Raw genomic sequence first — 25,894 nt, forward strand, 5'->3', positions numbered from 1 at the left:
GCCTTTTAAAATGGCTATTTCTCATTATGGGTAAAGTGTGCTTCAAACAGAACTTCTCTCCACATGTGCTCCCTGCCCTAAGAATTATGCTGTGTATACCAGGGTATCCACCAGAGCTGGACTCTGTAGTGAGTCTGAAGTTTGCTAGTTATCTAATGATATTGGCATTATTCTATAAGTATTATTTACTTATATACCACGTGTTTCAAAATGTTTGACCATCAAGCTTGAATTGACATTAGCTATGTTTCCTTCTGTGATTAGGTTCTTGGCATACATTTTAATGTCAAGCAAAGGTAGTGCAGCTTCTAATTTTCAAGTTGGTGAAATATAGCATAATTTTACTGTAAGCTACTTAGTCAATAATAAATTGGCAGCTGGAAAAGACTGAATTTCTGAATGCCGTGTTTCTCAAAAAGTGGCTTTTAGACCACTTATATTAGAATCACCTCAGGGGGTAGTTTGCAAGCAGATTCCTGGTTTTAAAGTAGACAATAAATTTGAATTCCTGATTGTCAGGCCTAAAAATTCTATTATTTCTCAATTATCTCTGACGTTCCTTATTACCAGTAAAGTTTCAGAATCCATGAGATTAGAGACTAATAAAGTATTAATAGGTATTTAGGAAAGAGAAGAAGGGGGTTTCTAAAGCACTAAGTTTAGAAAATGACTCAACATTCTACCTATCTTATGAGTCCTTTCTTAGAGGAAGATTCTGTAATATGTAATCAGGATGCATGTTAGCATGTTATTATTTCTGAGAATTACCACAATAGTTGCTTTAACCTACATCTTAGTAATATTCTTTAACCACATAACTCTATTTTTTTATTTATTTCTTGCTTGGTTGTTTGTTTGTTTTTGGATTAAGCTTTGTGGAAATGACTTGATAACTGGTAGATTATATATTTATTTACTTTATTTGATGTTGCCAACCTGGTTTTGTCCTAAGGACTCGTTTAACATCAATTTTATAAAACCGTAATCTGATTGAGTAAAATACTGTATTAACTTATAAACCAGAGATTGTGAATTCTTTGAAATTAAACGTAAAAGAAAAAAAGAGGAAGAGATTTGTGCCCCGAGTTTAAACTCCCTGCATCATGTATAGTAAGAATGAATTAAAAGTATCATTATTTAAACTTATAGTATATACCATAGATCTATTATTTTTATGTTCCTCTATTTACACATACTGCTTTGAAAGTGTCCTTGTCATTTTTATCCAGACTATTCTGGGCACTATATTAAGTGAAGGAGACAAATTAATATCATTTACATGTGGGGTGTGTGAATCTGTGTGTGTGTGCACACACCTTGAAGTTTTCTCAATGGTGTTAAATGCACTACCTCAAGACTTTCCAGGCAATACTAGGAGATACATAAGTCACTCTATGGAAGGAGGCAGAACAATTGTTATTCTGTTTGTGTATGAGTTGTTGAGGGGAAAGAACAATCATGAGAAATCGTTGAGAGGCTGTCCTTTTTCATATATGAAAAATATATATTTATGTATCAAGTATATAAATGTAGAATTTATATTATATGTAATTTATATGATATCTATAAAATAAATAAATAAATAAATAAATATTTTTGAGACAAAATAGTCTTGCTCTGTCACAAGGCTGGAGTGCTATGGCAGGAACTTGGCTCACTGAAACCGTCCTGGGTTCAAGCAATTCTCCCTCCTCAGCCTGGAGAGTAGCTGGGACTACAGGCGCTTACCACCACGCCTAGCAAATTTTTGTAGTTTTAGTAGAGATTGGTTTCACCATGTTGGCCAGTATGGTCTGGATCTCTTGACTTTGTGACCCGCCTACCTTGACCTCCCAAAGTGCTACGATTATAGGCATGAGCCACCTCACTTGGCCTCATATTTACTTTAAAAGAAGTTTATTAAGATATAATTGACAAAAATCAATCTATAGCTATTTAAATTTTGCAATTTATTAAGTTTTGCAAATTTCTATAGTAGTGAAACCATCACCACAAACAAGATAGAAATGTATTTATTGTCCCCAAAAGTTTATTCATATCCTTTCTAATACCTTCCTTTGCACCTTCTCTGTCCACCCTCAACCTCATTCTCAGAAAATCATTGTTCTGCTTCATGGTACAATAGATTAGTTTGCATTTTCTGCAATTTTGCATAAAAATAATCATAGAGTCTGTACATATCTTTCTCTTTTTGAGTCTCAACATCAATATTTTGAGACTCATTCATGTTGTTGCATGTACATAGTTTCTTTTTTGTTTTCTTGCTCAATAGTATTCTATTTTATGGCTATGTACACCACAATTAGTTTACCCATTTACCTAGTGATGCACATTCAGGTTGCTTGTAGTTTGCAGATATTATAATAAAGCTACTATGAACATTTGTGTGTAAATTTTTGAACGTCCATATGTTTTCATTTTTCTTAGGCAAATGCCTAGAAGCAGACTAGTTGGCTTATATGGTAGCCATATATTTAATTTTTTAAAGACCTTGCCAATTTTCCAAAATGTTTTTACTACTTCACAAAATCCAATTTATTTATTGTACTACCGTTATATTTTACTTTTATGAATCATGCTTTAGTTTGGTATGTAAGACATTTTTAACCCCAAAACACAAAAATTATACATCTAAATTTTACTGTTTAGGTTTAGGTTTTGAATCTATTTTGTGTTACTTTTTGTGTTTTTAATGACTTTGTTATTCCTATCAGGTGAATTATTTCATGGTTGGTTTCTATTGATTGATTTATTTCCTCATTATAGACAGCATTTTCCTGCTTCTTTGAATGCATTATGTTTTTTTTTTAATTAGATTCCAAATATTGTTAATTTACCTTTTTATTGTTGTATATTTTCATATTGCTCTAAATATTCTTTTTTTGTGTTAAAGCAAGTTTATTAAGAAAGTAAAGGAATAAAAGGATGGCTACTCCATAGACAAAGCAGCCCTGCTCTAAATATTCTTAAGCTTTATTCTAGTCAAGTTATTTAGACGTTAGTCCTTTCAGAAGTATTTAAAAATGTATTAAGCATGACCAGTGCCCTCAGTTGTAAGTATTTTCTGTCTGACTGACGGCAATAGGCACTATTTACAGCCCTGTGTGAAAATCATATACAATTTCCTCTAATACTTTCAGATGGTTCTTGTCCCAGCCTCAGTTCCCTTACACAGATGCACTGATTAGTACTTAAGTGAATACTGGAGGGGGCATTATGAATGTCTAGAGTTCACTCCTTGTCTATCTATGTTTTTTTTTTGTACTCTGCTCTGCAAATTAATTTTGCCTTCTCACGCTCCCAGTTTCATCTCCTTAACTCAGAGAGTCTACCAAATTCTGCATGGGTTCCCCTCCATGCAACACATCATGTAAAATCTCTCAAGGTATTAAGCAGGGACCATTTTAGGGTTCAGCTCATTTATTTTCCATCTCTCAGAGATCATTTTTCATTATGATGTTCAATTGTCTTGAAAACAGTTGTTTTCAGGTGAGAGGTAAATTTGTCTCTGTTACTTCATCTAAACTAGAAGCAGTAGTCCTCACTTTTTGTTTTGAATTGTAGAGAAATATACCTTTATTTCAGTGGTAGTGTGTCTCAATCTTTTTGCTTGTTTAAGATTTATGAGAAATTCAAAAGTTGAAAATGAATGAGAGTGAAACATATCCATACTTATTTTGACAGGCTATTTTAAATTAAAAATGATGCTAGTTTTAAGGTTAGACATTCTTTTACTTACTCACAGAAATGTAGCGCTGTTCTGAATTCTTACACATTGTTGGAATGGAAGAGAAAGTTTCACTATGTATATTGTGAGACAAATAAACAAAACGGACATTAAATCCAAACAGTTTATCATGAGGTTATATACTGCAACAATTTTATTTCTAAAACTGGGTTTTACTTAATGTCAAGTAATTGACCAAAGAAATTGTTTCCTTTTAATCTTGTGCTTAATGAATGCTAATCAAGGTATTTAATTTAAGGGTTAAACCAAGTGCCCACCGTAATCATCTAGGACTTATAAGCCCACGAATAATCCTGACATTATAATAACAAAAATATTCAAATTTGCTAGCTGCATAGCTCACATCTAGTGATGAAGGGACTTAGTTACTGCTCAAGTTTTCTTCAGGTTGTTTCCAAAATGTCATTTATGTCTTCTTTATGGGCTAAGAAAAATGCCTCTTTCATTCTTTAACTTTTGATTTTTCATAGAAATTCACTTCATAATCTTTGTGGCACACAGAGGAAGAAAGTAGCTGTTCCCATTACCTTTGGCTAATGACCTTCTTTGAATGCATAAGATATTTAATAAAATTTATGAATCATATTTTACTAAAAGTTACTCATTAATTATGTGACCACCCCATCTCTACTAAAAATACAAAAATTAACTGGGTGTGGTGGCACGTGGCTGTAATCACAGCTAGTGGGGAGGCTGAGGCAGGAGAATTGCTTGAACCTAGGAGGCAGAGGTTGCAGTGAGCCAAGATTGTGCCATTGCATTGCAGGGCAACAAAAACAAAACTCTGTCTCACAAAACAAAACAAAACAAAACAAAACAAAAGAAAACAGATCACAAAAGACATCAAATCCCATTTTTCACAGTAAGATCAAACTGATGTCTTAGTGTAGCAGTATCAAAATGGGTTGGTAAATTATCTTTCCTTTGCATTGGTAATGGGAAGTGGATTGAGATAGATTATTTTACTTATGTTATAGATTACAGTGAGATTATGATATTTAAGTGTATTTATTGACTACTATTTTATTGACTAGTTTGGAAGCAAATACACTCTTTCCTGAAAGTAGACATTATATAAAAAGTCTTTCATGGTAATATTCCAAGAGAATAATCTATCTTACTTTTCCTTCACATTTTTATCTTCAATCAATAACTCTTTAAAGTGTTACTTGTATACCTCCCAAATTGAAGCCAAACATGGGGTTAGCTATTTTTATTTATTTTCATGTAGAAACATTATTGAAATATAATTCATGTCATCAAATTCATGTATTTAAAGTATACAATTTAATAGTTTTTACTAAATTCACAGAACTATAAAACTCTCACTGCAATCAATTTTATACTTTTGTTATTCTACAAGAAATCTCTTAGTGAGCACTCTGGACTTTCCCCCAACTGTCTCCACCCTAACTCCTATGCAACTACAAATCTACTTTCTGTCTGTATAAATTTGCCTACTGTGGACATTTCAGCTACAAAAATACATAATATGTGTTGTGGTTAGATTAGCATACACTAATATCATCTGTGCTGTAGCATATATCTGTACTTTATACTTTGTAATTGCCAAATAATATATCATTGTGTGCATATTCCATATGTTATTTATTCATTCATTAGTTGATGCACATTTGGGTTTTTATGCTTTTGGGCTGTTACTTTAAAACTCTGCTATAAAAATTTAGGTGCAAGGATTTGTGTAGAAATATACTTTCAATTCTTTTTTATATATTCCTAAGAATAATAATACTGGGCTATATGGTTTCTGCTTCATATACCTTAGGTGCTCTCTTTATATACATGTATAAGTATTTATAATTGTTATATCTTTCTAATGGATGGTCTTTTCTGTCATTTTGAAATGTTCTCCATTATTCTAATAATATATTTTATTTTTAAATCCACTTTGATATTAATACAGTCACTCTAACTTTCTCTTGCTTACTGTTTGTATCATATATTACTTTTTATCCTTTTATTTTCAATCCATTTGTATATTTAAATCTAAAGTGTGTCTCCTATAGAAAGCATACATTTTGATTATTTTAAAAACCCAGTGTTATAATCTCTGCTTTTTGATTGAATTTTTAATTAATAATTAAATTATTTAATTATTACTTCATATACTGTTATGTCATTAATGAGGCTGAGAAAGCAAGGATAACAAGTACCTAAAATTTGTTACATTAAACATATTATATATGTTTTTAGTTCTCAATTTCTTTCTGCAAATTCAAGTTACCACCTAGAATCATTTCCTTATTCTACTAAAAACTTACTTTTATCAACTTTTGTGCTGTTATTGTCAAATATATTGCACTTTCATATGTTGCAGTCCCTATACTACAATAATATATAATTATTTTACATCATTAATTTTGTTTTCCCGAAGAATCTTTGTTCTAATTATTATTTTTTAATCAGTTAAGAGAAGAGAAGAAACATACCATTTTAACATCTTTTTAATTATACTGTTACCTTCACTGTTGCTTTTTTTTTCTATCTGGGATCACTTGCTTTAGCCCAACTTTCTTTAGCATTTCTTATAAGGCAGGGCTGCTTTAATAACGTCTCTTAGATTTTACCTTCTTTTTTGAAAAATAATTTTATTGGATATAAGTTTCTTATTTGACAGTCTTTTCCTTTTTTGCACTTGGGATATGCTACCCAACTCACTTCTAACCTTCATTGGTTTTGATGAAAATCAGTTGTCAAGGGAGTTCCTTGTGTTTTGGAGTTCCTTTGTAAAAGTACCTGTTTTTGTTGACTTATTGATTATTGATTCGGATGGGCTGTTTCTATTGCAGTGTGAAGGCTCTGAGGTCATTCTTCAGGAAGCACAGCCTTTTGCACATGCAGTCACCCTGGGATGATAATGGCTTCAGTAGCAGTCTCATTGTCTTTTTTCCTGTTGTCTCTGTTAAGCTCTCTGCTTATGTTGGTACCACACCCAGTGATTCTCCTTCAATATTTGTCACCTGGTTGTGCTACTAATGCTATGTGCATAAGTTGTTTAATAGCTTGATTTATTTAAATCCAGAATCCTTTGCTGGGCTTTTTGTTTTGTTTTTCTTTTTATTAAGGCCAGTCTTTGAGATTTTCTTTTACCTGTGATGACAGGAAGGCCCTTGCTGACCCTCTCTTTCTGTGGTTTTCTTTTATAAAATAGCTGGCCTATGATTTGGCATGCTTATCTCATGTAGACACAAGGGCTTTCTTACTTGCTTTCCTCCAAAGTCTCAACTTTGAAGTTCTCCCAACTCTGTTCCAAATAGTTGGTTCCCTTAGAGAGAGCTTCAGAAAAACACTTCCCTGGGCAAAAATATGGTAGCTTCTGATCTTCTTGCTTTGTCTCTTCTGAATTGAAATCTTCCCTCTATGAGTGAGCTGAAGTGAGAGCTATTGGGATCCCTTTATTCTTGGCATATGAGGAGGGGCTAGGTGAAAGAAGAGAGCCCCAACCTTTCAACCACGCCGCCTGGAATTTTGGTTCTGCAACCAAGAGTAAGAATGAATGAAATAAGAAATGCTGGCCTCCTGCCTCTTCTGGAAAGGGTTGTAGTCCTTGGTTGAGGAAACATGGATCTCCATCTTGAGTACATCTATCCAGATTCAGGTTTTCCTCATGCTAAGCCGAGGATGAGGCTGAATTAGGGAGCAAGTCATGGTTCAAGTACCGCAGACTCCATCTGTTCTTACTAAGATTTGCTAGTTTTTTGAAATAATTATCTGTTCATTTGCTATATACACTTAGCACATTTTTCAGAGACCTTAAATATGTATGTTTTAAAATAGTTTTCACTAGTTATGGTTGTTTAGCTGGAGAGAAAGTCTGCAGAACTACTTATTTAGCATGATGTTCAGGAGTTGTCCTCAATTTCTTTTTAATGCTCATATATTTTCACAAAATTGACTTGTAAATTATTCTAATTTATCTTCTTACAAATATATTCCTCTCTTTATTTCTACGTATCATTTTGTCTCTCACTTCCTGCTAATTTTTCATAGATAAAATTTCTTCATTTTTTGCCTCTATAGGAGGTGAAATTATTTAATAATTTCCCTTTCCCTGTAAGTAAGTATAGATAATGGTTAGTAACGTTATTCTCCTTTTTTCTTTGTAAAATTTCTATGGAAAAATATATATAAATTGAGAGGATTTAATAGGTAGGTGTATTTTTAACTTAGTAATTTTTTATTTAGTTTTTTTTTTTTTTTTCCTTTTGTGATATTGCTAATCTCCTTTCTTCCACCTTTTGTCTATGGTTAAACACCTGAACTCCCATCTCTGGGAAGTTCTGATAAATGGATCTCTAATCGAGTTGATCTGGATTAAGAATTACACTGGCTGTGGAAAATAGTGAAGATAGAACTGAAAAAAAAAGACAGGGTAAATATAGATCTGAGTAAAAGAGAAAAGTTACCATTCTATTCAAGAACAACATGGGGAAAATAGCAAAACAATAGACCATCAACTATATGGCATAAACATTATTAATTTATATTTAGCATGCCTAATTCCAAATATTTTGTCATATCCATTTAGATTTTGTACTCTTCCAAAACAGAGACTGATAAGATGATTTAAAAAGAGATATACTACAAAGAAAAGAATTAAAGACTGATAGCTGTTCCCAAATTATACACATTGACATGGAACATATCTACTTACTAGGAGGAAAAGATGCTTTACCTGGCTGATTGCAACCATTATTTTAATTAATAAGAAACTTACTTTTTAAGCATCTATGATGTTTCAGGTACTGTCCTAGATGCTGGGTATAAAAACTATAGAGAAATATAAAAATTAGCAATTTCTGCAAAGGAAAGAAAGAAAAGAGAGCAGAAGAGAGAGAAAGAATGAAAAGAAAAAAAATTAGTAAAAAAGAAAATAATAAAGTTGAAAATTTAATCTAGCCTTCATTTTATAAATACATAAGTTATATCAAACCTTGTGAATGTCCCAATGGGTAATTTTAATTTTTAAATGATGTGGTTCTCAGGATACAAGGTAACCTGTTGAAAAATAATTTAAAACACTCTGGTAGGACGTTGTACATAGAAATATTGTAATGTATTCAGAAACTTTTTTTTTTTTTTATCACAAGTGTCTTACTGATGTGAGAGATTCATTGATACATTTTCACTATAGATATTTGAGGTACAGATTGCTAACTCTTACATGTGCTGAATGCTACAGGACTCCATGAAACAAATAGTTTGATTACCAGTAAACTGCATCATCATAGATGTTACAAAGAAGTCACACTTTCCTGCTGCTACAGAAGTTGTTCAAATGCATGAATATTTTTATTTTCTTAAAGCTTATTCTACTAAATAGACTTAAAATATTTTTCTTTCATATTTTATTATATTTTGGACATGTAATAAAACATCATTTTTAATATATTTGAGAAGAAAGGGCATTCTAATGTAGACAAATATAGAGACCACCCTGAGGCTTAGAGTCAGATTTTTTCTATATATATAAATAAAATATGTTAGTCAGATTTCATATATATATGTATAATATTTTTACATATATATGAATTCAAATAATTAGAAGTATATATATATATATTTAGAAGAATTTTATATATAATTAGAAGTTTTCAAATAATCAGTAGTGTGTATATACTTAGAAGAATGATATATAGAATTAGAAGTATATATATATTCTTCTAATAAGAGATATACTAATATATATATACTTCTAATAAGAGATATACTAAGTATATATACTAATAAGTATATATACTTCAAATAATTAGAAGTATATTTATATATATACTTCTATATATAGTATATATAGTATATATATACTTAGAAGAATGATATATATAATTAGAAATATATAAGTATATATACTAAGTATATATCTAATTATTTGAATTCATATATATGTATATGTATAATATTTTTCAGTTTAATGATAGAACCTTTTAGATTCAGTGATATATATGTATATGTATAATATTTTTCAGTTTAATGATAGAAACTTTTAGATTCAATGATAGAACCTTTTCAAGAAAAAGGAGTGCACAGAATATAAAACCTTTTATTGGAAGAGGTTACGGGTGAAAGTTGATTTCTTACATGCAAACTTTGGTTAATGGCCCTGAGACTCACTCAAGCTACTCTGAAATGAAGAGAGATATTGTAAGATTTTATCAGACCATTGTTAAGTGAAAGGAGCATAAGGAAAGCTGATTATAACCATAAAGGTTATTCCCCAATTTGAAGAGTTCATTGAATGACTTTACCCCTTTTCTACTTCAACTGCAGCCAGCTAACTGCCTCTTGCTCTATTTTGTACATTGTTTCTTTACCTCATGCATCATGCTCCCTCATTTGATTAGCCTAAAAATGTCTTTTATAGAACATGTTGCAGGATGTATGTATGTGTGTATATGTGTACGGGCATGTTTATCTAGCTTCTGATTATTTGAATTCTTCAAGTTCTGTAATGTACATTCAGATATATGTTAATAGAGAATATGAAATAGGCTAGTTAAGTTCCTCATATAGTTCGGAGTACCATGCTTGCCATTCTGTAGACTAGACACCCTCGGGTCAGTTACCTCCCCGGGTTTAAGCACATCTAACTGGAGTCACATTTTACCAAATGTGACAATCTATGGGCAAAGAATGTCTAAGAAAAAAACATTATGGAGGGAGATATACTATTAAAATACAAAACTCACTATGGCAGACCTTACAAATGCAAATCAATCGAACTCAAGCACTATAGAGGACTAGAAAACTTATTTTTACATTTGGATATAATTTTTAGTATTAATATTTATGACTATAATTTTGTTAGTTATGAAAGACTAAGGAATCCCTAAGAAAATATTGTGGTCTGGGATTAGACTTGCAAAAGGATGCTGTTCCCTCCCATCTCCACCTCTTTACAGGGTTTTATATTTATGAGTAATTGGTAAGCTGTGAACTGAGCCCAAACTGTCCAGGATAAATTCCACATATTATACAGGATATAACCTCACAGCTTATGAACAAGCTGTGTAAGTCAATAACAGGAAGAACTGGTTAAAATGGACAAATATTGCTCATTATTTTAATTGTGCAAAAATAATAAATCATATTTACATTGCTGCTGATTATTCAAAAAAATGATAGCTAAAAGTAAGAATATCTTGAGGACAAGTTAATCTCTTTTCAGACTGTCACGACAAATTATTAACAAATTTCCTGAATAGTCATTTTTCTCTGAAATAGTCTATCTCCCACACTCCTTTGATAGAGATATCTGATGGGCTGAGGATCAGAGAGGAGATCTTATATTGCTAGTGCTTAAATTATCTTTCTCCTTGGTATTTTCAACATATCTATAGTCTTTATAAACATTAAATGATATATTTATGTATCTGGCTCCCTCAATGGATAGGTATTTTTAATTTTTTCTTTTTACATACAGAATCCGGCATGGATCAAACATATGGCAAGATTTCAAGGTTTTTATGTATAGCACTAATGGAACATGTGGGTTAAAGTGATCTCAGACTTCACCTTAAGAGATATATTTTTGAGACAGGGTCTCACTCTGTTACCCAGGCTGGAGTGCAGCGGTGTGATCACGGTTCCTTGCAGCCTCAGTCTCCTGGGCTCAGGTGATCCCCTCATCTCAACCTTCTGAGTAGCTGGAACTACAGGTGTTTGGCTAATTTTTTAAACGTATTTTTTGTAGAGAGGACGTCTCCCTATGTTGCCCAGTCTAGTCTTAAATTACTGGGCTTGAGCAATCTTCCTACCTCAGCCTCCCAAAGTGTTGGCATTACAGGTGTAAGACCCCTTGCCTGGCTCTTAATAATTTTTGAAGGAATTAACTCATTTACTGGATGCTCTTTTGATTTGGGCAACCCAGATCATAGTATTCTTCTAAGGCGCAGAACTAAATGTAGAATTAATGAATCACTTAGCAGAAAATGATCTATGACGTTAACAATAATTTTCAAAGGAGATGATCTAGTCCTTGTTGAATGCCCTCCTGGACTGAGCAACACAGTTCTTAGTGTTCTTCTAAGGCATTAAACTTTAATAGATATGTTACTCTTATGCCACCAAGCAGTGACTGAACTGGATCTAGTATTTTTGAGGGAGACTGTTTATAATTCATGTTGTTCTCAAGAGATTAGCACAAATACAAAAAATACAGATTAACATAAAAAGTGATAATATTGAAAATAGAACAACAGCTAAATTAATGTAGAAAAGTAGGATGAAATCTAAAGTGAGATTATTCAGCAAATTTATTTTGTAAAGTTTTTTATGTTTATAAACGGTGGACCACAAAATTATATTAGTAACTTTTAGCTACTACAAAGAATGAGACATGATCAGTTAATTATCATGTCCACAAACCAGTCATAAAAAAGACCTAACATTTCCTGGTACTGAGAATAGAGAGAGAAAGTTTATCTGAATTTATATGCTTTAAATAATGTGCGTGTATTAAATGTAGTTGTTCCTAGGGTACGTACAGCAAGATATATATACCTGGTTCTTGTAGCACCTCTGAATGTAGATCTGTGAAATAACAGTTAAGATAAATTTTATGAAAAGCATTGACATTTTACTTGTCTGGGTAAATTGAAAACAAGACCTTAACATTTAGATAAATTACGTATCTCCTCTTAATAATCCTCCATAAACATTATTTTTCTCATCTGACCTTTTCAGATCTATTAAGAATAGCCGAATTTCAGTACTATTCCTTGCTAAGTGGAATAGTTATCCATGTTGCCAATTAATGCTGGGGCCATACCTTTAAGAGTCAATTATGAACCAGGATTATGATTGGTATTCCCTTAAAAAAGTTGAAAATGATAAGACCTTTTAAAAATCTACCGTATTTCAGACAGGAGTTGTACGAAGGAGTTCTCACAGGCAAGAAGGAGATTTGCCTCAAGAATTTGTTTGAGATCTTTTTCAGTGCACAGATGAATATGGGTTATGAGACTCCAAAGTTCTACGGTATAAAATACAGCCTTACTATGATTGGTCTGGAGACAGTTTAAAACAAATACAAAATAAAAACCTTGCTTGAATATTAAAGAAAAGTGTTTTGCAAAATACCTTTGGATACTTAACCTTAAGACAAAAAAATATTGACATTTCCTCTAAGACAAATTTCCTTTAAAATATACATCCAAGTTACTGAATGAGTTAGTCAGACATAGTTACTTTAGGTCAGCAAAGAAAGAAATAATGGGGAAGTTGGGTATGTTCTAAAAGTGACATATTTAGTTTTAGAAAGTTTGACCTATAGAACTGTGAAGTAGTAATTACAAATGTCCAGTTCTCCACTGAGTTCATTCACTCCTAACTTTTGACAACAAACCAACTCTCACATAATACATCCATTTTCTGTTCTCTGTGAGAGGAGGTCATGAATCTAGCTTACTGGTTATGGTACAAAATTACTGAAGTACCACTGACAACAGTTACATGGATTCAGACTTACTTCCTCGATTTCTCCCCCTGAAACTATCATGGTATCCATCAAAAATCACTTTTACAAACTCTACTTCTGAAAATAATAATAAAGCACAAATTTTATATAAGCATCACTGTTTGGGGCACACTAAGACCATGCTGTTTTGCTCATGGTCAGAGAATTCAAGGCCCAAATAGGAGATGTCAATTAATATCCTACATAATTCCTAAAAGATATCTCCAAATGATGAGAAAGTATGACAGTTTCAATTTCTAAATCCTGCCTTGTTCTTAGTATTCTCTTGAACTTGTAATGGATTAAAAAGGGCTGGCCTACTCTAGGTACATGGCTGACAGATCTATTTCAGGATACAGGGAAAGTATTTCACTCTATAAAATAAAAGTATCTTATTTTCTACTGTGTCAAAATAACATCAAATTTGCAAAAGTGGAGAGAGCAAATAAACCAAAAGAGTTGAGATTGTACTGCTTCAGGTATATTAGAGCTACTGAGGAGACAAGGCAACTTCTCTAGGAACTTCACTTAAGAGGAATTTCTTTTTCCAAAACTTCCATCTTAAAAGTGGCCAGAAACAAGTTATAGAGCCTGGTGGCCTAATATTATAAATCTCGGAAAGATGGATATAAAAGTGTCTCTTGAAATCTGATATTTGGTGAAAATATTTGAATGTAAGAAAATCCAGATGTCTTGGCTTTTTTCTCAGCTAATCTGACTCAAGGCATTTAAACTTATTCATTTTGGGTGCTGTAACACTTGAGCTTACATTTGCTATTTCTTTTTTCACCTTAGCTATTGCTAAGACAAAAGATCTAATATCCTGAATATAAGGAGATTGCTATTCTACAATGCAAATCTTATAAAGATAAATAATGAAGAAAATAATAGAAAGTCCTTTACCTTGAGACTTTACCAAGAAATGTTTAGGCAACTAATTTTTATTGAGAGGCATACTTGAGGAAATTTTCTTTAGGTATCTTTAAACTTTTTATTATAGAAAATTTCTGACATGCAAAGTGAGCACAATAATAGAATGAGACACTGCATGCCGTCACCCAGTTTTAAGTGTATCAACATTCAGCCGTTTTGGTTTCATCTATCCCTCTACTGACTCTCCAGTCAATGATAATTATAATAGCTTATAGTTGTGATTTTTGAGGGCAAATTTACATACATTGAAATAAACTAATCTTAACTATAAAATTTTGACAAAAATTACAAAGCAGATGTACTCACACCCCTTTTGACATAGAACATTTCCGTAACTCCAGAAAATCCAAATATACTGTCTCCCAGTCAGTTTCCCACCACGACTCACCAAAACTGACCACTATTATGACTGTTTACTATTTACATGTCCAGAAGATCTGCTAGAGGGAGTAGGAGAAGGGGCTGTGTGGATTAGGAAAGAAATAAATTCTGAAAGTTCCTCTGTTTATTGTTTGTTCTCAAGGTTTTCTAGTCATTTCACTAACACATTAGATAATATATAGGATGTGCATATTTTGAAAAATGTAAAATGAATATGGATATATATAGTATATCCAATGGAAGTTTCTGAATAAAAACAAAGAGCAAGAGAGAGAAAAGAGAAAAAGATGGGAAGAGTAAGTCCCATCATTCCCAGTCCACTTTTTGTTATGTCTCCAGTGTCAAATGTTTGCACTATACTCTTGCTCCTCAAAATATGGTTTGTGGGCCAGCAGTAGACTCTCAGGCTTCACACCCTAACCTACTGAATGAGAATCTGCATTTTAACACGATCATATGTGCATTGCATTTTGAGAAGGCTACTCTTGATCACCATGTAATACAACTGGCATGCCAAAAAAAGGGAAAAATGGATAGTACGTGAAAGAAGAATACACATGGTATCAGTAAATAAGCTATGCAACATAAAGAACCTTTCTGTGGCTCTATAACTCTGTAATACATCAGTTATTTTAAAAACATAGAAAGGGAAAATAGACATACATTTTAGGTATCTTTCCTATTTGTTTGGGGAAGAAGGTCAACCTAAAATATGAGAAAAGATATGATTTCTTCTTTTCAATGTTTCTTCTGTTCATCTTAGAGCTTCTAGTAACCCTATAATCTATCACATAAGCCAATATTAAAATCAACAAATTACACTTTATTTTTCTTGAATAAGTTTATTAACATTTTATGATTTGTACAATTGCTATCAGATTTTATGTGACCAATTAATATTACATTAAATGCTACTTTTGGAAGGGAAACGGCTAAAAGAAGCAGATGTTTGAGTTCTTAAAGTGCAGCTGTTATAAAAATTAAACAACCAGCAGTAACACTTTGGAGTAATTTCTCATATATTGTGTAGCATATTTATAAAAATTGTTTGTCAAGCAATCAATATTTTCTTACTCTGACACTGCTTAGAGCTAGGAACAAGTAAACGTTGGGAATCAAGTTATAAAAAAAGAAGATAAATGTCAAAGTGAGGAGACATATTTGTGTAAATCTATGAGACTAAAAATTAAAAGAACCTTATAATTTTTAAATATAAGCAAACAAATACATCAGAATTATTCTGATATATTTTGGCTGAAAGGAGGAGGTCATTGTATCTTTTATTTAATATTGTAAAAGTGTACCTAATTTTCAAGTGCAAAAATCTTAATAAATGACTAGTAAAAATGAGATGGGATATTTCATAAGACACATGTTTATAAAACATTCTGCATAAAGTTCTGTATCCTGTGTGATTTATTTGCAGTTAAAAGATGGAATTGAGATTTCATGCTTCTGTTCTCCTTTCTAAATGTTAGAGATTTTCTTATTCTCCAAAATTGCCTAATATACATAAGACATTTTCGTGATAAAAATCTTAATTAGCTCATTTCCCCCTCATATGTGAACCTAAATGTAAACATATTTTCAAGAACAAGACATAGGGCATCTATCCATTTTATCTTTTACTAATATGTATTTTATTTCTGTCTTTAAACTCAATCAATATGATAAAGTCATACTTCTTCTGAAATAAGTAAAAATCAATGAACTATGCCTATGTCTATTAACTAAATATTACACCAAATCCAATATTATTTTAAAAGTCCAGTCTTTGCATAAGGCTCAAAGATAGAGAATAACTGAAATTATTAATTTTGTTATTAATATATTTTAAAATATTTTTAAAATAATATATGTTAAAATCAAGTACCTTATGTATTTTATGTGAAAGGACTTATTTCCTGACAATATCAATGTTTGATACTGAATGATGAAAATGACAGAAAGCATAACAAAACCGAATACATTTTTCCACCAACTACATTTAGGATCTTGTTATAATGATATTTTAACCTTAGCCTGTCAGTTTGATTTCTAAACCTTTAAAATTGCCCACTTCTTATCAGCTATTTCAGACTTGAGAAATTACAAATTAAGTGAAAATGTTATTAAACCTGTTTTCCACAAAGAACAAATACTCCCTTAGTGCACCATTTAGTGGTGGATCTAAATCATGCACAGTAAGTTTAAATATCGATAAGCGAATTCACATCTTGTAGAAAGCACTATTATTCATGCTGAAATAAATTCCTCAGCCAAGTGAAGAGCATTCATCTCAATGTAAATTTCACTGGAGATATATACTTAAGTATTCAAAATATTCAGATGATTGTGCTCCTTTTCTTCCCAAAGATGACAACTTTCTCATCCTAAGTATTCTTTAGCAATTTATGTTCACCTCACATTGTTCATGTTATATTTCAAATGCATCGTGCTTTCTTTTAGGCACAACCAGGTAGTTGTAAATTTGCCCTTCCCAACTGTGCTTGTGGCTCAGAAAATTAAGATTATGTTTTAGTAAAACTTACAGCTAACAGAAAAGAAAGACTTCTTTTGTAAGACATACACATTTTTAATGGAGTATGTAAGAGTATCTTGTACCCGATTATAAGCTAAGCAAGCCTGCAATCAAAGAAATAAAATTGCTGTCCCCTACCCTTTTATTGTATTTCTGGATTTAACCCTCAGAATTTATTTTTATTTTATAAACACAAAAAATTATGTTTTTATTTGATTGAATTGAAATAGATTAAATGTTAAAAATCACAAATATTTACTTGTTAAAAATTGATAAAGATAGGGATAAGGTGTTTCCATTATCTTGAGTAAATGAAATCTGTTTTATTTTGAAAGACATCACATTTTAAAATTTGTATTTTATTTTCAGATGTAAAATATTTAAAAGAAGAGGATGCAAATCGCAAGACTTTCACTGTCAGTAGCACACTGGACTTCCGAGTGGACCGGAGTGATGATGGAGTGGCGGTAATCTGCAGAGTAGATCATGAATCCCTCAATGCCACCCCTCAAGTTGCCATGCAGGTGCTAGAAATACACTGTAAGTAAACACGACTTCTCCCTCCTTTATCTCAGCAGCCGATCTCTTAATTTACATCTAAAATCATTTCAAAACTACCTGAAGGTATAGCGAAGGTGCAGCAAAATCCACAGCAAAATGAAGTAAAACTACACTCACTAATATTAATTAGGTTCAAAGGAAAACACCCCTTGTGTGAGATTTATTCTTGACAATAAGGAAAAATGAGGGAAATGTACCAGTTAAATAATCTTGACTATGTTCCAAATTGTGGCTTGATGTATGTGTGCACCTAAGGGTAGGGGAGAAAACAGTGGCAATTTAGGCAAAATCACTGAGAATTGGTAATCTGAGAGGGCCTTGATGAACAGTGTTATATTAAAATAACTTTATTCTATGCAAATATGGCTTCTCAGCTATGTTTTTAAAATTAGACTAGTTTTACCCTCTATGTGGCTTACAATGTTGTATAAATATAGGGGCATATTTATTATGTTTTCTTTATCATCGTTATTCACTATTAAGAAGAAGATTAATTTTGTGTATCTAATAGACCAGGGGCTGTGCTAAATGCTTTGCTGGAATTGTGTCACTGAGTACTCATTTACTAATAATAGCCTGATGAGTAGCTACTCTCATTAGTCACAAGATACACACAAGGATCCTGAAGATTATGGAGGCTGACTCACACAACTAGCAAATGGCAGACTTGTAATCATGGCAGTTTTAGTACTTAGCAAGGTTTTAGTAGACAATTAAAAATACTATCAAAATGAAAGTGAATGAATTGAAATATGTAAAATGAAATGTAAAAAATTAGAGGATAGGAGATAATATATTCTGAATTGCAGTATTTGGTTGATTTTTCCAGATAATGAAGATTTTGTTTTCTCTTTCTATTTATGATAAAATTATAGCTTGAGCTTAGAATATGTGAGTGATGTGCAATTATATTAAATATTAAAATGCAAAATTCTAAGTACTGTTCCAATATGCTTCATTGTATTTTGTTTTCATTTATTTATTTCAACAATAATTTTTTAGTGGCTACTATGTAATAGACATTGTTTTCGGCACTGGGGTTACAACAATGACCAAACAAACAAACCAACAAGCACAAACAAAACTAAGTGAGTTTGCCTCCAAGGGTCAAAATAATCACCTCCACTATCACTAACAAACTTCATTTCTCCTACAGAATCCATTCTAGGTAGGGATGACAAAATAAATAAATAAATAAATACAATGTGTCACATGTTACATATCGATAAGTACCACGCAAGGAAAATAAAGCAGAGGAGGGCAGTAAGGAGAGGGAAATGGAGATTAGGGAAAGCTAGGATGTGTTTGGGTGTAATGCAGAGGGAAGGGCAAATACAAAAACCCTGAGGTAGGAGCATGTTTAAGGTTTTTATTTCTAGAAATAGCAAGGGTGCCAGTGAGACCAGAGTAGAGTGGACTAGGAGAAAAATAGACTCTGTTAGGATAAAAGACTGGGGAATTGCCAGGTGAACTAGAATTTTTTTTGGTTACTTTTTATATGGAAGATATAAAGTTGACTATATAATATGCTCGTGGATTTTTAATTATTCTTAGTTTAGAAGTTATTGAAAATATTATGTTTAAGTGATTTCAATTATATTAGGTTAGCATTAGTAATTTACCTCCTATTCTCCTTGAAGCAAATTCAGAAAGAAGCATATTTAGAGCCCAAAAGGGGATTACCTCTCAAGTTTGACATTTATTTGTGTTTTGGCCTTGGGAAAATTACTGAAACTGGTTGAACTTTGATTATAAACTAGAGGGGCCATTTCTGTGAGGATGCGATGATAAGCTAGAGAATTGACTCCTGTAAGGAGACAGCTTAATTCAAGTTCATGTCATTTAATAGGCTGAATAAATGTCAATTGCCTTCCTTTCTGTATTTTTCTTTCATCAATGGGTCTCTCAAAATATGAAAAATTGTGTAACAATATTTTTACAGGACCTGGATCAATAGCATTTTAATTTAAACTCTTTAATATTTACATACGAAGCAAAGTAAAACTAAATTTAATATAATAGTTGACTGCTTAACTATAAATTCCAATATATAATGAAATAAAGCAATACAAATAAATCATAAGAACGATTGAAGGCCACTGCCAGTCACAGATCATCAGAAATCCAGCAAGAGTCAAGCAAAACTAGATTTATTTAAGTTGCTGTGACAAAGGAGAAAACATACCAGATGATGCTCCGAGTATAGGTAAGAAAGAGTTAGAATAGACTTGTTATAGGATTTGGGCTTATGCTGGGTATTCTAAAAAGGCTCTGGATTGTGTGTTCTCAGGATTAGGGGCATGTCAGTGATGGGTGTATGAGTAACTTTAGCTAAAAAATGGGAATATTGTAGATTGGCTATATAAAGATACCATAATTAATTAAGCTGTGTTTTGTGATCATTGAGTGTCCTGGTCTCTGTCTTGTTTCACACCTGGTCATAAGATGAACTTGTCTTTGCCTTATTCCACCCTACAATCACAAACTACCTTTATTTAATTACTCTGTGCACTTTGGAAAATTGTTTGGTGAGAATATTTTAGGCTATATGTCAGTTGCCAAGGTCATTTTCACTACTTTGGAAATCCAAAATGGAAGTATTATAGAATCCTTGAGCATTTTAGCTATTAACCATATTTCAGTATGCATGAATAAGTCAAACTTCATGGAGGAAGGCAATTGAATTACCTAATTTTTAAAGAAACTTTTACATTAAAAATGTTATACTTTTCATGGCTAGCCAATTAAAAATAGCATCTCATTCTATCATGGTTTAATTTGTAAATGGCTAGAAGGCAGAAACCAGATCTATTTAAATTATTTTCCTAGCATCTAGCATACCATCATTCAAGTATGTGAAGTTAATTAAAACTAACTGATGATAATGCTAAACGTTTCTTTAAGCATGCAGAACATTCCCTGGAGATTAAATGAGTAGAGGGTAGAAAGGAGACATTGAGCAATAGTCAGCATCAAAATTAGTGCAAATTGAGAAAATTGGTGTGGTCTTCATAAACATCTTAGAATAATGATAACAGCATCTCAATGGGTGTTTCCAGAGACAGCAGATCATGGCTGCACATAGATGCACATGTACAATCTAGATGATATGGAAGTTTCCATGAATGAGAAGGGGGAAGTAGAGCTCAGGCTTGGAAAGGAAGAAGATGGGTTAATCTAGGATTTGTGGAGCATAAGTTTAGTATTTCTCCGTTGTTTGACAATAGTCTTGTGATGAATAACCTAAAAGACTGACCCAAATGAAGGAATATTTAGCATTTCAGATCCACAGAGATGATATTGTTTTCAGTGGCAAGTCAAAAGAGTAAATACATATTCCTATAATAATGGAAACAGCTATAACTACATTTAAAACAAAACTCTGATGATATTGTAGAAAGCTAAGTTTGATGAGCAATAAGAAAATTAAAGTTAAACTTACAATGCCAAGAGGTATTACCAAAAAGTATAGTAGGAGGAATTATATTTCTAGGGGTTAAGTGTGTTAAGTCTGTAACCTTGATATAGAATGCATATGAATTTAGCCTGTAAAATATATCAGAGCAGCACTTTTTAAAATAAAATATTAATCATATATTTAAATACTGCCAGTATGATGAAAGAGAGTTCTTTTAAAACTGAAACTTAAGAAAATGCAAACCAGAACTTTCAGAATTAATCACAAATACCTGCAGTTTTTACGTAATAGGGAAGAGTAAACTTCACAACTGAGCAGTGGGCAAAGCCATTTTTAAAAATTAATCAATGAAAATTCATGTCCTTTCATTTTTACACAGATTTCTTTGTAAAATAACTTTTTACTTGTGAGTTAATTTTCAGAAGAATAAATGGTATGAGTCAGATTTTATTTAATTCTCAGTAGAAATAATGTATCTGCACTCATAGTAAGTACTCTACATAAAACACAGAAAAAGAAAATAACAGAATATTCATTATCTATATGTATCATGGGCAAAAATTACATTAGAAATAAACAATGAAAATGAAAAGTGCAAGAGACAGAAAAATAAAATTTTTTGGACTATTGTGCTTTGTGCTTTTTCCCTGAAAAAGCATTTTAATACTGTAACCCAGAACTGAAAATATAGAGAAATGAGTTCAAGTTTTTAAAATGTGGGTATAGTAAAGTACATTATATATATATAATTCATCCAATCATGAAATATTATGCTATCATTAATGCTTGTTTAGTATTTATTTTAACAGTACAGGGCTTTGCTTATAAAAATGAGTGGCTATTTACATATCAAGGTTATTAATGTTTAAAACAATAACTAGTTAAACTAGCTTGTAGAGGAGATCCTGCATGTCCACCCAAATAAATTCAATCTGAGCAACAAGGAAGGGAAGAAATGGTTGGCTGAAGGAAGGGAGGAAAGAAGAGATGAAAATAAGCTGAATAAAATTATGCTTAAATGAAATTAATTGGGTTAATAATGAATGAAAGTAAGAAATATATCATGTACATTTAAAATAGCAGAAAAATGTATGGGTCCATTTGTTACTAAAATGATATCTTTTCAAGGGGTTAAATGGTCAATTGATGGTCCTGACCTTTACCTTCTTGATGATTATATTTCTATTCTAGTTACCATGCAAATGACGAATAAAGTTAATCCGTTTTTCTCTTAACATCTTACATTTTTAAAATGTTTCGAAGTAGTTATAAAGAGATTCCTTCCTTGCCTTGCACTCTTTTAAAGATAATTACTTTGTGCCCATAGAAACTAAATTCTTCACTGTACTTTTTTGCTATTTTTCTGGACCAACGAATATTCTTGATCGGTTCTTCTTTTTGTTCCAAACCAATAAAATCAATTAAAATAAAATTCTGAATATAGTAGAAAATGTTCAATACAGATGGGTTTAAAGTTTTGTAATTCAGCTATTTATATCTTCTTTTTATTCTCAGGCTTCGGCAGAGATTCTTTATTCCATGTATTCTTGACTGTTGTCCATTTTCACTTACAAAAAATGATAAAGTTCTCGTCTGTGCAATCTACCCTACACAAACCTGTACATTTCTATAGCCCAGTTTAGTTTATTTTAAATTGCACTGTCTTAGTTATATTCACTTTACTTTCACTACTGTTCTATGTATTATACATTAAATGTTTCAGACTATATTGGCTTATTAAATAGGAAGGCAAATGTTCCAAGGAGCATTCAAAATAAAATACCTCACTCATCTGGTATCTCATTTGTGAAATGCTAATTATCTAATTATCTTGTCTACCACAAATTATATATAGTACAAGGGCATAACATATAAAAGGAAACAGGAAAGGTGAAATGAAAACTGTATTTAGGTTACATTTTTTAGAACTAAAGTGTTCTTTTGACTAACAAATGCCACATTTATGCCTGGAAATGTCTTAGAAGAATTTTAATTGAACCTAAGATATTTCAAAAAGCTAATGAAGTGGTATATATGGTAGCATCATAAGGTTATCTGTGCTGTTTAATTAGAGATGCATTTTATTATGTCAATAAAGATAGCCTAGTGTGTAACCACTATTTGAGATCCTAACAAATTTTAATTTATTTCAGAGAAGAAAGATTTATGTATAATATTGCCAACAGTATTTATTACTGGCATATTTTGCTCATGAGGCAAACATTTTTTTTCTTTTATAAAGAATAGGAATATTTAATCCAGCCCTGTGTATGTCAAATATTAAAAGTAATTGAATATTTTAAGTTTTCTAAAGGCAAGGTTTCAAAATGTTGTTATTGTGCTGTATTTATATTATTACTAGTGTATAAAAATTTGTGTGTGTGTTATTAAAACTCATTGAGGAGGGTATTATATTTGTGAATGGAAATTCCAAATTAAATATATATATATACACACACACATATATATAAATTTAACATAACATACTCTCAAATGATTTTTTCTAATTAAGCTTATAATCAAGTATGAAAACTTTTGGAAGTTTTAAAATTATTTTAAAAACATAAATTAATTCCATAAAGAGGCAGTAAAACATAACACCAGAATTATAGAATGTATGTATAGTACAGATGCCAGTGAATCTTTTAAATAATTTTTCAGTTAGTCTAATAGAAAATAAAAACTGGATAAAAAATGAGACATAAATGACTGTGACAAGTAAAAATGCCATACACATCACGTTAATACCTACTATTTTAAGTTTTCAATTTAATAACTTACTCTATTTTTAAAAGATAGTTACAGGTATTTTTTATTGTTAAAAATAACTAGATATTTCATGTGCAATATTTTGTAATTTTTGTAGTACTACTTTCTGATTAAACCATAAACACAGACATACAAACACACACACACACACACACACACACACACACACACACAATTTAAATGAGAAAAATGTATAGTTTAGAAAATGACTCTAACAAATCAATGTATTAGACTTCACTGGATTGGTTCTTGATATATTCGGAAAGATTGTCATTGCTATTTACCGTCTGGGACTAATAATCTGGCGTTTTTTAAATGATACACTTTATTTTTAAGGGCAGTTTTGGGTTTACCAAATAGTTGAGCGGAAAGTACAGAGTTCCCGTATACACCCTCTCCCCACTCACCTTATGGTTTCTCATATTATTAGCATCTTGCATTGTTGTGGTACATTTGTTATAGCTGATGAACTAATATTGATAGATTATTGTTAAGGAAAGTCCATCCTTTACATTAGGGTTCACTCTGTGGTGTTCACTCTGCATTTTACAGTTCTATGGGTTTTGACCTGTGTATAATGTAATGTATCTACTGTTACATCATACAATTTCATTCCACAGCCCCAAAAAAATCTCTTGTGCTCCACTGCTTTATCTCACTTTACCTCTCCCACAAGACCTGTAACTAGTGATCTTTTTACTGACTATAGTTTTGCCTTTTCTAGAATGGCATATAATCAGAATTTTGTACTATGTAATCTCTTTGGACTGGCGTCTTTCAGTTAGCAATATGCCTTTAAGGTTCCAACTCATCTTTTCATGGCTTCATAACTCATTTCTTTTTATTGCTCAATAATATGCAATTATATGGTTGTACTAGAACTTATCTATTGAACAATATCTTGGCTTCTTCCAAGTTCTGGTAATTATGAATACAACTGCCAGGAACATCATGCATAGGTTTTTGTGCAGACTCATTTGGATAAGTACAGATATCTTGATTGCACAATTGCATGGCAAGACCATATTTAGCTTTTGAAAGTAAAAACTGACTTTCAAAGTGGCTGAACCATTTTGCATTACAATCAGCAATAAAGGAGAGTTTCTGCTGCTCCATTCTGGCCAGTGTTTGATGAGTCAGTATTTTGAATGTTAGTCTCTCTAATAGGTGTGTAGTAATAGCTCGTTGTTATTTTAATTTATAATTCCTATTGATATATGATATTACTTTTATATATGTTTATTTTATTGCTGTGTATCTTTGGAATATTCAAAGATATTCCTAGAAAAAGTTTAGATCTTTTGCTAATTTTTAAATTCAGTTATTTGTTTTCTTATTGATGCATTTTTAAACTTATTTGTGTATTTTGGATACCAGTTCTTTATTAGATACATCTTTGATACATTTTAATAGTATGTGGCTTGTCTTTTCATTCTTTTAACGGTGTCTTGTGCAGAGTAAATATGTTTAGTTTTAATTAAGTCCAAATTACCTTTTTCATGAATTGTGCTTTTAATGTTGTATCTAAAAAGTCATCATCGAATCCAAGGTCACTGAGATTTGCGCTTATGTTATTTTGTAGAAGTTTTATACTTTTGTGTTTTATACTTAGATCTATGATTAATTTGAATTAGTTTTTGAAAGGTGTAAGATCTGTGTTTAGAATCGTGTTTTTGTATGTGAATGTCCTGTTGTTCTAGAACCACTTGTTGAAAAGACAATCCCCTCTCCATTGAATTGTATTTGCTCCTTTATATAATTGATTATATTTGCTTGGGTCTCTTTCTGAGCTGTCTATTTTGTTCCATTGTTCTATACGTCTCCTTTTCACCAATACCTTACTGTTTTGAGTGCTGTAGTTTTATACTGTGTCTTGAAGTTAGGTAGTGTCAATCCTCAGATGATTCTGCAGCTGCTGCACACTCCTCTTCTTCTTCTTCCTCTTCCTTCTCCTCCTTCTTCTTTCTTTTCTGTCTTATTTCTTCTTCTTTCTCCTACATTCTCCTTCTTTCCTTTCTTCTTCTTCTATATTGTGATTACGTTATATGTGTTAATTTATAATTATAAATTGTTACAATTTTTATCACA

General features: G+C 31.6%; 1 protein-coding gene across 5 annotated transcripts in view; it reads left to right on the plus strand.

The window, feature by feature from the left end:
• CADM2 (cell adhesion molecule 2) overlaps positions 1-25,894 on the plus strand; it is a 1,064,920-nt gene that overhangs the window by 913,229 nt on the left and 125,797 nt on the right. For all 5 annotated transcript variants that reach the window (XM_032276649.1, XM_032276647.1, XM_032276648.1 and 2 more), the window contains one exon: positions 17,428-17,598. In XM_032276649.1, coding sequence (XP_032132540.1) covers positions 17,428-17,598 — 171 coding nt within the window. The remainder of the gene's footprint in view (positions 1-17,427; positions 17,599-25,894) is intronic.

Source organism: Sapajus apella, unplaced genomic scaffold (assembly GCF_009761245.1).
Source record: "Sapajus apella isolate SASKATOON/1434 unplaced genomic scaffold, GSC_monkey_1.0 scaffold8, whole genome shotgun sequence".
Lineage (NCBI taxonomy): Eukaryota > Metazoa > Chordata > Mammalia > Primates > Cebidae > Sapajus > Sapajus apella.